Source organism: Archocentrus centrarchus, chromosome 6, assembly GCF_007364275.1.
Source record: "Archocentrus centrarchus isolate MPI-CPG fArcCen1 chromosome 6, fArcCen1, whole genome shotgun sequence".
Taxonomy (NCBI): Eukaryota; Metazoa; Chordata; class Actinopteri; order Cichliformes; family Cichlidae; genus Archocentrus; species Archocentrus centrarchus.
The window spans coordinates 834,703-847,206 of NC_044351.1; the positions used below are offsets into that span (position 1 = coordinate 834,703).

Genomic DNA, 12,504 nt, shown 5'->3' on the forward strand with positions numbered 1-12,504 from the left:
CGCAGAGGTGACGGCAGCTGATATGAAGGCTAGCTGCTCACTTCCGGCCTTTGTGGTGTTCGTGGGCTGCGAAAGACGTGGGCCGGGTCCTTCGCAGGATGCGGCCCCTAATTTAGACATTGTGCGTCAATATAATCTGTATGCCGGGAGCTCGTGCACTGAGAAACGTTCCACGGTGCAAAGTGCGATTAATATGCGTTAAAATTTTTAACTCGTTAATTTCCCCTTAATTAATTAATCGAAATTAACGCGTTAAAGTCCCAGCCCTAATATATATATATATATATATATAATTGGCCATACATATTTCTGACAGTGTGTGAGGACTGCTGGGTGTTGCTATTATTTTGGCTGCTTGTCTGTGAGCAGGTAAAGCTGTTCTGATGTGTTTGTGCGGTTCTGCCTGAAGACGTTCTGGGAGAGAAAAAGGATCATAAAAGACTGCACTGTGTCCAGAACCTGATGGTGCAGTTGGTGTATTCCAGCTTTTATGCAGTGATAACAAGCCAACATATTCATATTTGTGTTTGAAAGAGTTTATTAAAATGCAGATGGCTGTTTGACAATATCCAGCCTAAATCATGAAAGAACCGGCCTTAGAAGCAGCACTGTTACATACAGGAAGTGCTGATTTAGCTCACTTCCTCTGATTTCTGACGTTGGTGTTGATTCATTTGTTGTTCAAAGTTGTGTTTCTCTTCAGGATGATCCTAATAAGCTTCTTGTTCTTCCAGTTGTGTCACCATGCTGCGCAGTTTGTCCACCAGCACTGGAGATGAGAAGATGTTAGAAGTTGTCATCATGAACCCAAACCTCAGTCTACGAGGTGTGCTCGCAGACGGGGAACTGAATTTACCTCCTGCTGAGGGTCTCTGGAAGCTGTCGTAGGCTCGGCACGCGTTGATCAGCTCTCCCAGTTCTGCAGGACAGTCAACAGGAAGCGGCTCTTGATACTTCTCCTCACACACTTTATTATAAATGTCTTTAGTTGAGAAACCTAGAAGACATGAGAACACCTCAGGAATCACTTTGCAGTTGAATAAATTGAATGAAGAATAAATGAGAGCATTTACTTCCTTTTGTGTGGTGCTCATCAAAATGAGAGGAAGCAGTGAAGCAGACTGTTCTGCTAATAATCACAAATTAATGGTCACAGATTATTGTTCTTGCAGCATCGAGGATTTCCAGGAGTTTGCAGCAGTCTGCAGATACAAACCTTCAAAAGGTTTCTGACTGGTTGCAATTTCCCAAAGGACGATTCCAAAGCTGAAAGACAAGTTAAAAGTTTGTTTTATAAAGTCGTTAAAATTCAGGTTCTAAAACCTTCAGTAAGCTTTAATTTTGCAGGATCGAGCTTCCAATTCACTCCAGCTGCTCCGCCCTAATCATTTCATTCATTAAGGGAACAAAGATCTCCAAACCTACCTGCCCCCCCCCGCCCCCCCATTAATCATGAATTAACTCTGATTAAACACATTGTTTGGAAAGCTGAGTTCAGCCTCGCTGCCACACTCAGACCTGATCACTGCAGACCTGCTGAATGAAGAAATCCCTTCAATAGAAGCTGTCTGACAAAGTGAAGCTGAAAGATCTCAGAAAGCAGCACATAATCCACGATCTGAAGAAGCAGCAACTGAGGAACAAAGTCGCTGACATCTATCAGTCTGAAAGGGTCACAGAGACATTTCTGAGGCTTTGGGACTCCAGAGAACCACGGTGAGAGCCGTTATCCACACATGGAGAAAACTTGGAGCAGTGGGAACCTTCCCAGGAGCGACCAACCTACCAAAATTACTCCAAGAGCATCGAGGACTCATCCAGGAGGTCACAGAAGAACCCAGAACATCTAAAGAACTGCAGGCCTCACTTGGCTCAGCTAAGGTCAAAGTTCATGATTCAACAATCAGAAAGAGACTGGGCAAAAATGGCCTCCATGGGAGAGCTCCAAGGAGAAACCCACTGCTGACCAACAAGAACACAAAGGCTCGTCTCACATCTGCCAACAAACATCTGGATGATCCCCGAGACTTCTGGGAAAATATTCTGTGGACCGACGAGAGAAGCTGAACTTTCTGGAAGGTTTGAGTCCCGTTACATCTGCAGAAACTAACACAGGGTTTCATAAAGAACACCAACAGTCAGACATGGAGGTGGGAGTGTGATGGTCTGGGGCTGCTTTGCTGAGGTTCTTCTGTATTTGGTATTTTGTAGTTTTCCTGCCCTTCCATGTTCCCTGTATTTAGTTGTTAGGTCCCTTTTGTTGTATTAGATAGTGCCTTGTTTAGTTACTTCCTGTTTAGTCTCTTGTCTCATGTGCGTTGTGTGTTGCCTTCCCCCTGTCTCCTGTCCTCTCCCTTGTGTGTGTATTTAAGGCCTCGTGTTCAGGTGTGGGTGACTGTTAGCTCAGTTTGTGTAATCTGTCTTTAACTCTGCATTTGGGTCTCCTGCACAAAACATGGCATATAAAGGAAAGCCCCGCAGCATGAATGGCCTGCATGAATCCTGCAAAGAAGAGTGGCTCAACGTTCCCCCACAGTGAGGAGAAACCCTGCTGAGGGAGGAACAGCCAGGTATCAGGTTTATCAGGTTGGTCTGAATAGCTTAATGAATCATTTAAAAAAAACTGCATTTTGTCTTTACTCGGGTTATCTTTGTCTCATATTAAAACAGCACCTGGAGGCGACTGTTTGTTGTGATTTGGGGCTGTATGAATAAAACTGAATTGAATGCTTTAACCTGCAGTAATACTGTCGCCATGGAAACAAAGTGCTGTCCTTTTACCGTTTTAGTTGGTTTAATTTTCTCACATGATTTTGTAACCTGGTGTTATTATTCTGTGACCACTGTGTGAGATAATCAGTGATGCGTTACAGACTCTTTGTAGCAGTAAAAACAACAACAGATGAACAACCTGAAACGTGTTTAGACAAATCTGTGCATTTGAAATGTTAATGCACATACACGCTCATGACTGTGACATGAGTTACACATACTTCATATACTTTACTTATGACCCCAGTAAAAACTTTACAGATGAGTTCATACCTGTGGTCAGTCAGAATGAAGGAGGGCACGCTGTGGAGCAGGACGGCCGTGTGTGTGTGTGTGTGATTATGATGGACTTGTGACCGTTTGTAACGTCCTGTTTTTGAAGCCTCGAGCGTTTCAGACCTCATCATCACATGATCACTCACACTAGAGCTAAAAGTAGAATGCAACCTTGTTGTGGCTCTGAAAAATTGGTGGTTGCCTGAGGGTTGCTTTGAACTTTTGCAATTGGTGACCAATTGTGACTAGTTGCTGCAAAAAACTGATTGCCCAGAGGATGAGGGTGTTACACACTGCACTGATGAACACAACTCATCTGCACAACATCTCTTTGCAGCAGGGGACTCAACTCAGTTGGTTGCTAACTGGTTGTTGCTTCTGATTATATTCCTTTATAAAAGCAAAGTTGCTGGGTGCCTCTGTCATTTTGCAGTTCAGTTGCCCTCCAGCAGCAACTATGTTACTGTTTGTGGAGGAATTTGTGTTTTGAAGTAGTTAGTGTGAATTTATGTGTATGTAAACAGCAACAGACTTGATAGTTTATTCCATGTAATGCCAGCTGGCCCGTTCAGTCCCAAACTGGTAGCAGACTGACGTCTCACCACAGTCACGGCTGAGAGTGGTTGCAGACCTGGTTCCCATCTTTGAAGCAAGCATTTCAAAGGCAGTGAGACTGAAATCGTTTTGGTTGTGCTGAAGCTGGAGAACGGGCAGACTTCAAACTAGCACCTGAGACCATAAACTCACCTGTAAGGTGTTCTGAGGTTAGAGGTCAAGGTAGCCAAGGGCTGTTTTCAAATAAACATCCCACCTAGATGCATCACCCTCTGTTGGCCTCTAGGCACATTTAAGACACTTCAACATCAGCTCTTCGTTTCAGACCCACCCCATCTTTTTTATGACTGAGTGCCTCTGAGCAAACCTCTGCTGAAAGACTGACTTCAAAGAAAGTAGCTGAACATAAAAGCTCCCCTGCTGGTGAGAGTGCTGACAGAGCTGGGCCTCACCTGTACATCTCCCACTCCTTGCAGTAGCTGAAGTTGGCATCGTTGAGCTTCTCGGGACAGTAGTACCACAGCGACCTGTTCGTCGTGTCCTTCGTCTGCCTTTTCAGTGACGTCACTGTTTTGGCCAGCCTGAAACCTCCTAGCTGAAAACAACACCACCATCAATGCTGCTGTTCAGTTGGGCTGGTAGGAATCCCAGCTTGCACTGCCTTCAGTACCTTGACGGTGTAGTCTTTAGTCACCAGGAACTTGCTGCTCTTGATGCACCCATGAACCTTGCACTTGTCCTCTGTATTGTGCAGTCTGAGATACAACAATTAAACTCATCAGAAACATGAATCTATACACATTTGTTGGAAAGGTGCCCAATTCCAAAAAACACGCTGTGTAAAATGTAAATAATTTTTGGGTGCCTGATGCTCCAGATGTTCTCAGCTGGTCAAAGGTCTGAACTGCAGGATCAGCACTCAGGCTGTCCTGCTGTGAAGCTGCGCTGCTGGAATAGCTGCAGGATGCAGTTTAGCGTCATCCTGCTGAAACATGAAGGTGCTGCTCTGAAACCTGGATATACCTTTCAGCTCTGATGGAGCGTTCCAGATGTGCCAGCTGCCAGCACCCCCATACCATCAGAGATGCAGGCTTTGAACTGAGCACTGAAAACAAGCTGGAAGGCCCCTCTCCTCTTTAATCCAAGATGTCCATGTGTTCCCCCAAAATTTGGATCCGTCTGACCTCAGATCAGTTTCCCACTTTGCCTCGGTCCATCATCCTGTCTCCTTGAAGCTTTGGCTCCAAGGAGACAGGACGATGGATCATCGGGCTTCTTCTCTGCATGATGGAGCTGTAACCTGCATCAGTGGATGGCATGGGGAGCTGTGCTCAGTGATTCCTGAGCACATGCAGTGATCTCCAGAATCAGGCCTGTTGTTACTGCCTGAAGGTCTGAAGACCGCAGACGTCTGATACTGATTATCAGCCTCGCCCCTGACGATATACTTCACGCTGCAGATGATTAGACACTCAGAGTCTTCATAATTTTACATTAAGGAACATTATTCTGAAATTATTCCACAATCTGTCGTCAGTTTTCTGCAGCTTAGTGAAACTCAGTTCTTTTTTATAGCTGATCATGTTACAGACCTGCTGCCAATGAACCTGATTAGTTATTAAATGTTCCTCCAGCTGTTTCTGTTCGGTGCCCCTGTCCCAACTTTCTGTGTTCTACTGTGAATAAAATGTGTTTCTGGAGATTTGTCTTTATTTACATTTTACACAGGGTGGTAACTTTTGTGGAATTGGTGTTATAATTTGCCAGTGAAGCAAACCGACCGATAGAGTCCCTGCGCTGCATCCAAACACATACGAGCTCTCCTGATCCAGGACAGTGTGTAGTCAGAGTCCAGAACCTGGCGAAGACTTCCTTTCTCGCAGTACTCCATGATGATGAAGAACTGAGGGCTGGGTCCTACAGGCAGTCACAGGACTCGTTATTACAAATTGTGTCACTGTGCGTGTTCATCTGTGACTTTTATTTGAATCCCTTTTAGTTTTTGAATGCAGCTTCAGGTCCTGATTTCTGGTTTTACTTTGTTGGACCCTCATGATCTGCTTGTAAAGCAGCATTTCCTGTGTTGGATGAGGCTCGTTTTATTTCTACATTTGGTTGAACTACACATGCTTACTACAAAGAAACATCTGACTCTGTGTTATTCCAGCTTCAGCCCACTCACCTTCATCATCCTGGATGCAGATCCCGAACATTCTCAGGATGTTGGGCGACTCGAACTGCTTCATGGTGTCGACTTCCTTATTGAAAATAGACTTCACCTCTCTGTGTGTGGAGAAAATGTCACTGAATACAGCAGGACACTGAAACACAACCCAGGCAGTGATCAAAATGTTAACTTATCAGGAAGTTTGTTTGGTGGATTATTCTTTGTTGCTTCTTGGCAGTAAATCGGATCCTGTTGGAAAGCCTGTTTCTCCCCCTTAAATGAGCCACATTTGTGAGGAACATGCATTTGTGGGTTGAGCAGCAGAGGTGAGATTTGTGGGTTGTCTGTTGACTCTGGTTGGTGGATTGGATGGTTGACGTCTTAAGAAATAATATTGGCAGTTTAACAAACGGGAGCCTCAGCAGCATGTGGAAGAACCACACAAAGCCACAGCAGCCCGGCTCCTCCTCCTCCTCCTCATGCTGCTCACCAGTTTGGTCACACTGCTGTGGGATGATACCCCAGTCTTCAACCAGCACTTGTTCCAGGTCAGCCAGTGTGGTTGTGTTCGTCATTCTGGCACGAACCACATGCCCAATCTGACCCCACAAGGGTTGAGGTCACGACTGCGGGCAGGCCATCCACCCTCTCAGCTCCCAAATTCTGGAGATAGTCTCTGATAAACCCACTCTGTGGGGGCGAGTGTGGCCAACTTCAGACTGTGGAGATATGGGATTGCCACTGCACTGAGATTGCCTCCAATGGTGACAAGCCTGACTGTCAGCAGCTGAATTTTTGGCAAGTTGTTCATGGGCGTAACACACACGTGCATTTTCCTTCCTAACGTGGGTCCATTTAAGGGGAATAAACAGGCTTTCCAACAGGATCCGATTTACTGCCAAGAAGCAGTAAATTATTTATACTGAGTTTATAAGTGTGTGTGTGTGTGTGTGTATTTCCTGTGTTTTATCTCAGTGTGGAGCTGAACTGTGGCACAGACCCCGCGTTGGTGTTTGCAGGGTTGAGGTATCTCTTGATGGCCACTGGGAATCCCCGGTATTCTCCTTTATAGATCTCTGAGCTCGCTGTTGTCTTGAAGGGCTTTTTGGGATGTTCATATTTGAGTTTATCGGGTTGAATCTGTTGGATCGCCACGTTAGTGAAACTGGGCTTATTCACTGTAAAAAAAAATAAAAACGAGCACAAATTACAAACGACATCGTTCACCGTTCTCTGTGCAGGGTCATTCAGTGATATCGATATGATGATGTACTCACACATCTGCACAACTTTTTCCAGCTGTCTCAGTATGGAATTGGTTTTCTCCTGCTGCTCTTGCATGTAGTCCATTAGCACTGAAGAACAGAAAGAGAGCAGAACTCTGAATCTGCTGTGAGTAAAGCTCTGACTCTTTACTGTGTCACAGCGAGAGGAACACAATCAGCATCAGTGTTTTGGTTGAATGTGGAACAACAGAAGTTCCTCTGCCTCATCTGTGTTCGTGTTTGCTTCAATAATTCAAAAACGACAGAAGCATTTTTTTAATGCATTTATAAATAAAAGCTTCCTGAAAATGTTCTATTGCATGAATGAAAGCCTCTTCAGACTGAACTACTGTCTCACTAAGTAGGACCTCCATTCAGGATTGCTCAGTGCTGTGTAGTAGTTTCACTTTAACTTGCTAGATGACACATTAAACATGGAAAACTTTTCCATCTCTGTTTCAGGAAAAACTCCTTTAGTAGACAAAGGTTAAAACCATAAAGATCAGATTCTGTTTCCTCTCACATTTGGTCATCTCCATGTTGTCCTCCTTCCCATCCACCTCATCTTCTTTCTCTCTCTGTTTAAACACCTCGCACAGCCTCTTCCTCTGCTCCAAATGCAGAGCTAAACACAGGACCTGGTAGCCGTCGTTGAGCCGCTCGCTCACAGTGTCAAACTCATCTCCGTGGTTCCCGGACTTCAGGATGCGCTCCACCAAGTTGGCTGCAGTGTATTTTTCAATAAGCTTCTGTGCTGAATCCAGAGTTAGAGACAGCTCCCTGAGAGCTGTCTCTAACTCTGGAGAACAATTTGTGATAGACTTCACTATATCCTCCAAGGCTTTGACTCGATCAGAAATCCGCTTGCAGCGCTTCCTGTTGGCCTTCACCTTCTCAGCCAGCTTGTAGATTGATGAGGCAGTGGACAGGATGGACTTTACAGTGTCCATGATCAGCTAAAGAGACAGAGAGAGCAGTTAATACAGAAAAAATGCAAAAATCAAGATCCATCCATCCATCCATCCATCAGGAGGGGTCCTAATCACCTCAACTGGCTTCTGTCAATATGGAAGAATGGTGGCTGTACACTGAGCCCCTCCCAGTGACAGAGCTCCTCACCTTGTTTCTAAGGGAGAGCCCAGACACCCTGTGGAGTCGTTACCCAGAGCTTGTGGCTGTAGGTGAGAGTGGGAACGTAGATTGACCAGTAGCTGGTGGCAGCCCTGCTTTTACACTCGGTCTCTCAGTGTGTCCTCACTTCTGCTGACATTTCAGTCCATCAGTCCATCTCCTGCTCCACTCTGCCCTCACTCACAAACAACTAGCTAGCCTTAGCTAATAACTCAGCACTCCGAGCTCTACTCTAATTATGGTCACATCTGCCTACAGAAAAACCAACACGGGACCAGCCAAAACCCACAATACAGATGTGAGGAGGAGACATGGCACTTAGATTCCTGAATGAAATCTTTGGGAGAATTCTGACATGTTAAAGATGGCAGTTTTCCCACTAAAATGCCAGCTTCATAGCAGTTGCAGACACTCACTGCAGTCATCATCTGGATTTACTTAAGCAAACAAGTAAGAGCTATCCACTAGATGCTCACTGCAGTGATTGGTTAGCAACAGGCTATTCAACCCTAGCCATGGCAGTAAGTAGCTTCCTGTTTCTTGGAAATCATGTGATTCTGGAAAAGAGTTCAAATTATTTGCCTGCGACAAGCAAGTAAAGAATTCAGTTCAATTCAATTCAATTCAATTCAGTCATAACAAACTGTCGCCTCAAGGCGCTTTGTATTGTAGGTAAAGACCCTGCAACAATACAGAGAAAACCCAACAGTCAAAATGACCCCCTATGAGCAGCACTTGGTGACAGTGGGAAGGAAAAACTCCTTTTAACAGGAAGAAACCTCCAGCAGAACCAGGCTCAGGGAGGGGGGGTCATCTGCTGAGGGGGTAGAGACAGAGATTAATAATAACTAATGATTAAATACAAAGTGGAGTATAAACAAAGTAAATAAGGTGAATTAGAAGAAACAGTGCATTATGGGAACCCCCCAGCAGACTAGGCCTATAGCAGCATAACTAAGGGATGGTTCAGGGTCACCTGATCCAGCCCTAACTATAAGCTTGATCATAAAGGAAAGTTTTAAGCCTAATCTTAAAAATAGAGAGGGTGTCTGTCTCCTGAATCCAAGCTGGGAGCTGGTTCCACAGAAGAGGGGCCTGAAAGCTGAAGGCTCTGCCTCCCATTCTACTCTTAAGTATCCTAGGAACCACAAGTAAGCCAGCAGTCTGAGAGAGAAGTGCTCTGTTGGGGTGATATGGTACTATGAGGTCTTTGAGATAAGATGGGGCCTGATTATTCAAGACCTTGTAGGTGAGGAGAAGGATTTTAAATTCTATTCTAGATTTAACAGGGAGCCAATGAAGAGAAGCCAATATGGGAGAAATCTGCTCTCTCTTTCTAGTCCCTGTCAGTACTCTAGCTGCAGCCACCACAGGGAGGGACATGCTGGAAAAGGCTTTACACAGACTTTCCCATCATCAGTACAAGATCTCAGTGACCTCACTGCTCAGGGCTCTGGTGGGAGGAGCCAAACACACACATCAGACACATCAGCAGTCTGAACCGAGACTTTAATGAGGCCATAACATTGGAAAACTGTGTGCATAAAAAATATTAAAAACAGCATTAAAAGACTTTTTAATCAGTTTTTGATTCTACTCGTTCAGTTTTCTGGCTCACTGAAATCACGGCTCTCTCCTCATTCACTCAGACAGGAGCTTCAGCACATCTGGCAAACACATGATGAGAAAGTCATTCAGCGTGGAAGCAAAACTCGAGGACAGGATGTGAAAGAAACACTAACAGTTACTAATAGGAACAAGACAAGGACACACAAAGAGACCAGAAACACAGACAGGAACAGGAAGACGATTACGCAACGATCACAACAAATCAAAGGCAAATAAAGCTCAGAATAGGAACAGCAATTAGGTTAAACTCTAAATCAGCACAGCTTAAACTCACCCTACCATAATAATGAAATACACACACACGCACACACACACGCACACACACACACACACACACACACACACACACACACACACACACACACACACGCACACACACACACACACAGAGCGAGATCAGGAAATAAAAGTTTCCTGTTACGTTTTTAAAGTGTTTCTTCACAGAGTCGTCCAGTGAAAACAGAGCAGGAGAAAAAGCAGGACAGCGTACCTGTGAGCGTGAGCTGCTCTCAGCAGTGTACAGTCTGGCTGCTCCAACACAACGAAGACAATCTTTTCTTTTTTTTTTTAATGCTTGACTGTTAAAAGCCACTCCCTCTCTGTTTATCATGTCTGCATTAGTCACTTCAGCTACGCTTTAGCAGACACGTCCTCATATTTCCAGCAAGGAATATAAAAAAATGCAGGAGGGAAGTTTTTAGACTATTAAACCACAGACTCAGAGAAAGGAAAGAATGATAGAGGCAGACATTAACAACAGAACTGTTTCACTCTATTATAATGCAAATGTAAATCAATATAGAAGAAGAAGAAACAGCCTTTATTGTCCCACAGAGGGGAAATTTGGGTGTAACAGCAGCCGCAGTTATTATAAATATAAGTAAAAATATAATAATTCACACTATTAAGAAAAGAATATAAATATATATAAAATCAACAAACAAGATTAACCTTAATACTACTAATAATAACACTATATACAATGTACATGATGTGCCTGTGTGTTGAACCTTAACAGGCCGGACTATTTACAGTATATTATATATTATCCTACATTGTGTAGGCTATTGTGGTTTTTGTTGGGAGCAGTGATGGTTATACAGTCTTACAGCTGCTGGGAGGAAGGATCTGCGGTAACGCTCCTTTGTGCATTTAGGATGCAGCAGTCTGTCACTGAAGGAGCTCTCCAGCTCAGCAACAGTTTCATGCATGGGATGGGAGACCTTGTCCATCAGTGATGTTATTTTGGTCAGAGTCCTTCTGTCTCCCACCACCTGCACTGAGTCGAGAGGACATCCTAGGACAGAGCTGGCTTTCCTGATGAGCTTGTCTATCCTCTTCCTCTCAGCTGTAGACAAGCTGCTGCTCCAACATACTGCTGCATAGAAGATGGCTGATGCCACCACAGAGTCATAGAAGGTCTTCAGGAGTGTCCCCTGCACTCCAAAAGACCTCAGCCTTCTCAGCAGGTAGAGTCTGCTCTGACCCTTCCTGTAGAGCGCATCAGTGTTATGAGTCCAGTCCAGTTTATTGTTTAGGTGAACACCCAGGTACTTATAAGAGTCCACTATCTCAATGTCCACTCCCTGGATGTTCACCGGTGTCCGTGTGGTGGGTCTGCGCCTGCGGAAATCCACCACCAGCTCCTTGGTTTTAGCGGCGTTGATCAGGAGGTGGTTCCGCTGGCACCAGTCCACAAAGTCCTGAGTCCACTGTCTGTACTCTGAGTCATCCTCACCTGTGATGAGGCCAACTATGGCAGAGTCGTCAGAGAACTTCTGCAGATGGCAGCGTGGGGAGTTGATGGAGAAGTCTGCAGTGTAGAGGGTGAAGAGGAACGGTGCCAGCACAGTTCCCTGTGGGGCCCCCGTACTGGCTGGATGGTGTTAAAAGCACTGGAGAAATCAAAGAACATGATCCTCACAGTGCTTCCAGGCTTCTCCAGGTGGGTCAGAGCTCGGTGCAGGAGGTAGATGATGGCGTCATCCACCCCGATGCCAGGCCGGTAGGCGAACTGCAGCGGGTCCAACGAAGACGACACCATGAGGCGTAGATGGTTGAGGACCAGCCTCTCGAGGGTCTTCATTAGATGCGATGTCAGGGCTACCGGCCTGTAGCTGCTAAGATCCTTTGGATGTTTGGTCTTTGGTACCGGTACCACACAGGAGGTCTTCCACAGTTGTGGTACTTTCCCCAGCTTCAAGCTCAGGTTGAACATGTATCCCATGATGCCACACAGCTGATCTGCGCAGCACCTCAGGAGCCTGGAGCTGATGCCGTCTGGACCAGCAGCCTTTCGCACCTTGATCTTACGTAGCTCCTTCCTCACATGATGAGTTGAGAGGGACAAGATGGAGGTGGGGGGTGGGGGTTGTGAGATGGAGTCCTCAGAAGTGAAGGGGGTGGGTGATGGCTGAGAGCTGAGAGGTGTGAGGTCCCAAGAAGAAGAAAGGTTGGCAGTCATTAAAGATGGTGGGGCTGACAGCAGGGGGGACTGGGCTGGGGGAGGGGTGGGTGGCTGGTCAAACCTGTTAAAGAACTGGTTCAGGTTGTTCACCCACTCTAAGTCTCCCACAATCCTATAAAAGCATTTAACAGCAGGGTGTGTCTACAGGCACACACTGATCATCTTTTTAACCTCGGTGACAAACAGCTCTTTCATTTTTACACAAACCTACAGCCTGCCATGAGGAGTAACTCGAGTTAAGC

At 45.4% G+C, this 12,504-nt stretch overlaps 1 protein-coding gene across 1 annotated transcript; it reads right to left on the bottom strand.

Moving 5' to 3' along the window:
* Positions 1 to 511: 511 nt before the first annotated feature.
* LOC115781815 (mixed lineage kinase domain-like protein) lies at positions 512 to 10,378 on the bottom strand. The gene is made up of 11 exons (XM_030731682.1): positions 10,286 to 10,378; positions 7,559 to 7,991; positions 7,048 to 7,125; positions 6,771 to 6,948; positions 5,786 to 5,886; positions 5,385 to 5,520; positions 4,274 to 4,358; positions 4,056 to 4,198; positions 1,217 to 1,266; positions 857 to 997; positions 512 to 769 (listed from the first exon to the last, which is right to left on the bottom strand). Exons 2-11 carry the CDS (start codon positions 7,983 to 7,985, stop codon positions 711 to 713), a joined length of 1,398 nt encoding a protein of 465 aa, XP_030587542.1. The 5' UTR covers positions 7,986 to 7,991; positions 10,286 to 10,378; the 3' UTR covers positions 512 to 710.
* Between the last annotated feature and the right edge of the window lie 2,126 nt (positions 10,379 to 12,504).

Excerpts from the sequence above, each read along its gene's own strand:
- LOC115781815 (XM_030731682.1), bottom strand. The coding sequence starts at position 7,985 with ATGGACACTGTAAAGTCCATCCTGTCCACTGCCTCATCAATCTACAAG. Across the intron at positions 5,521-5,785 it reads CTGCATCCAGGATGATGAAG|GACCCAGCCCTCAGTTCTTC; the intron begins GTGAGTGGGCTG and ends GACTGCCTGTAG. Across the intron at positions 1,267-4,055 it reads AAGGAGTGGGAGATGTACAG|CTTTGGAATCGTCCTTTGGG; the intron begins GTGAGGCCCAGC and ends CTTGTCTTTCAG.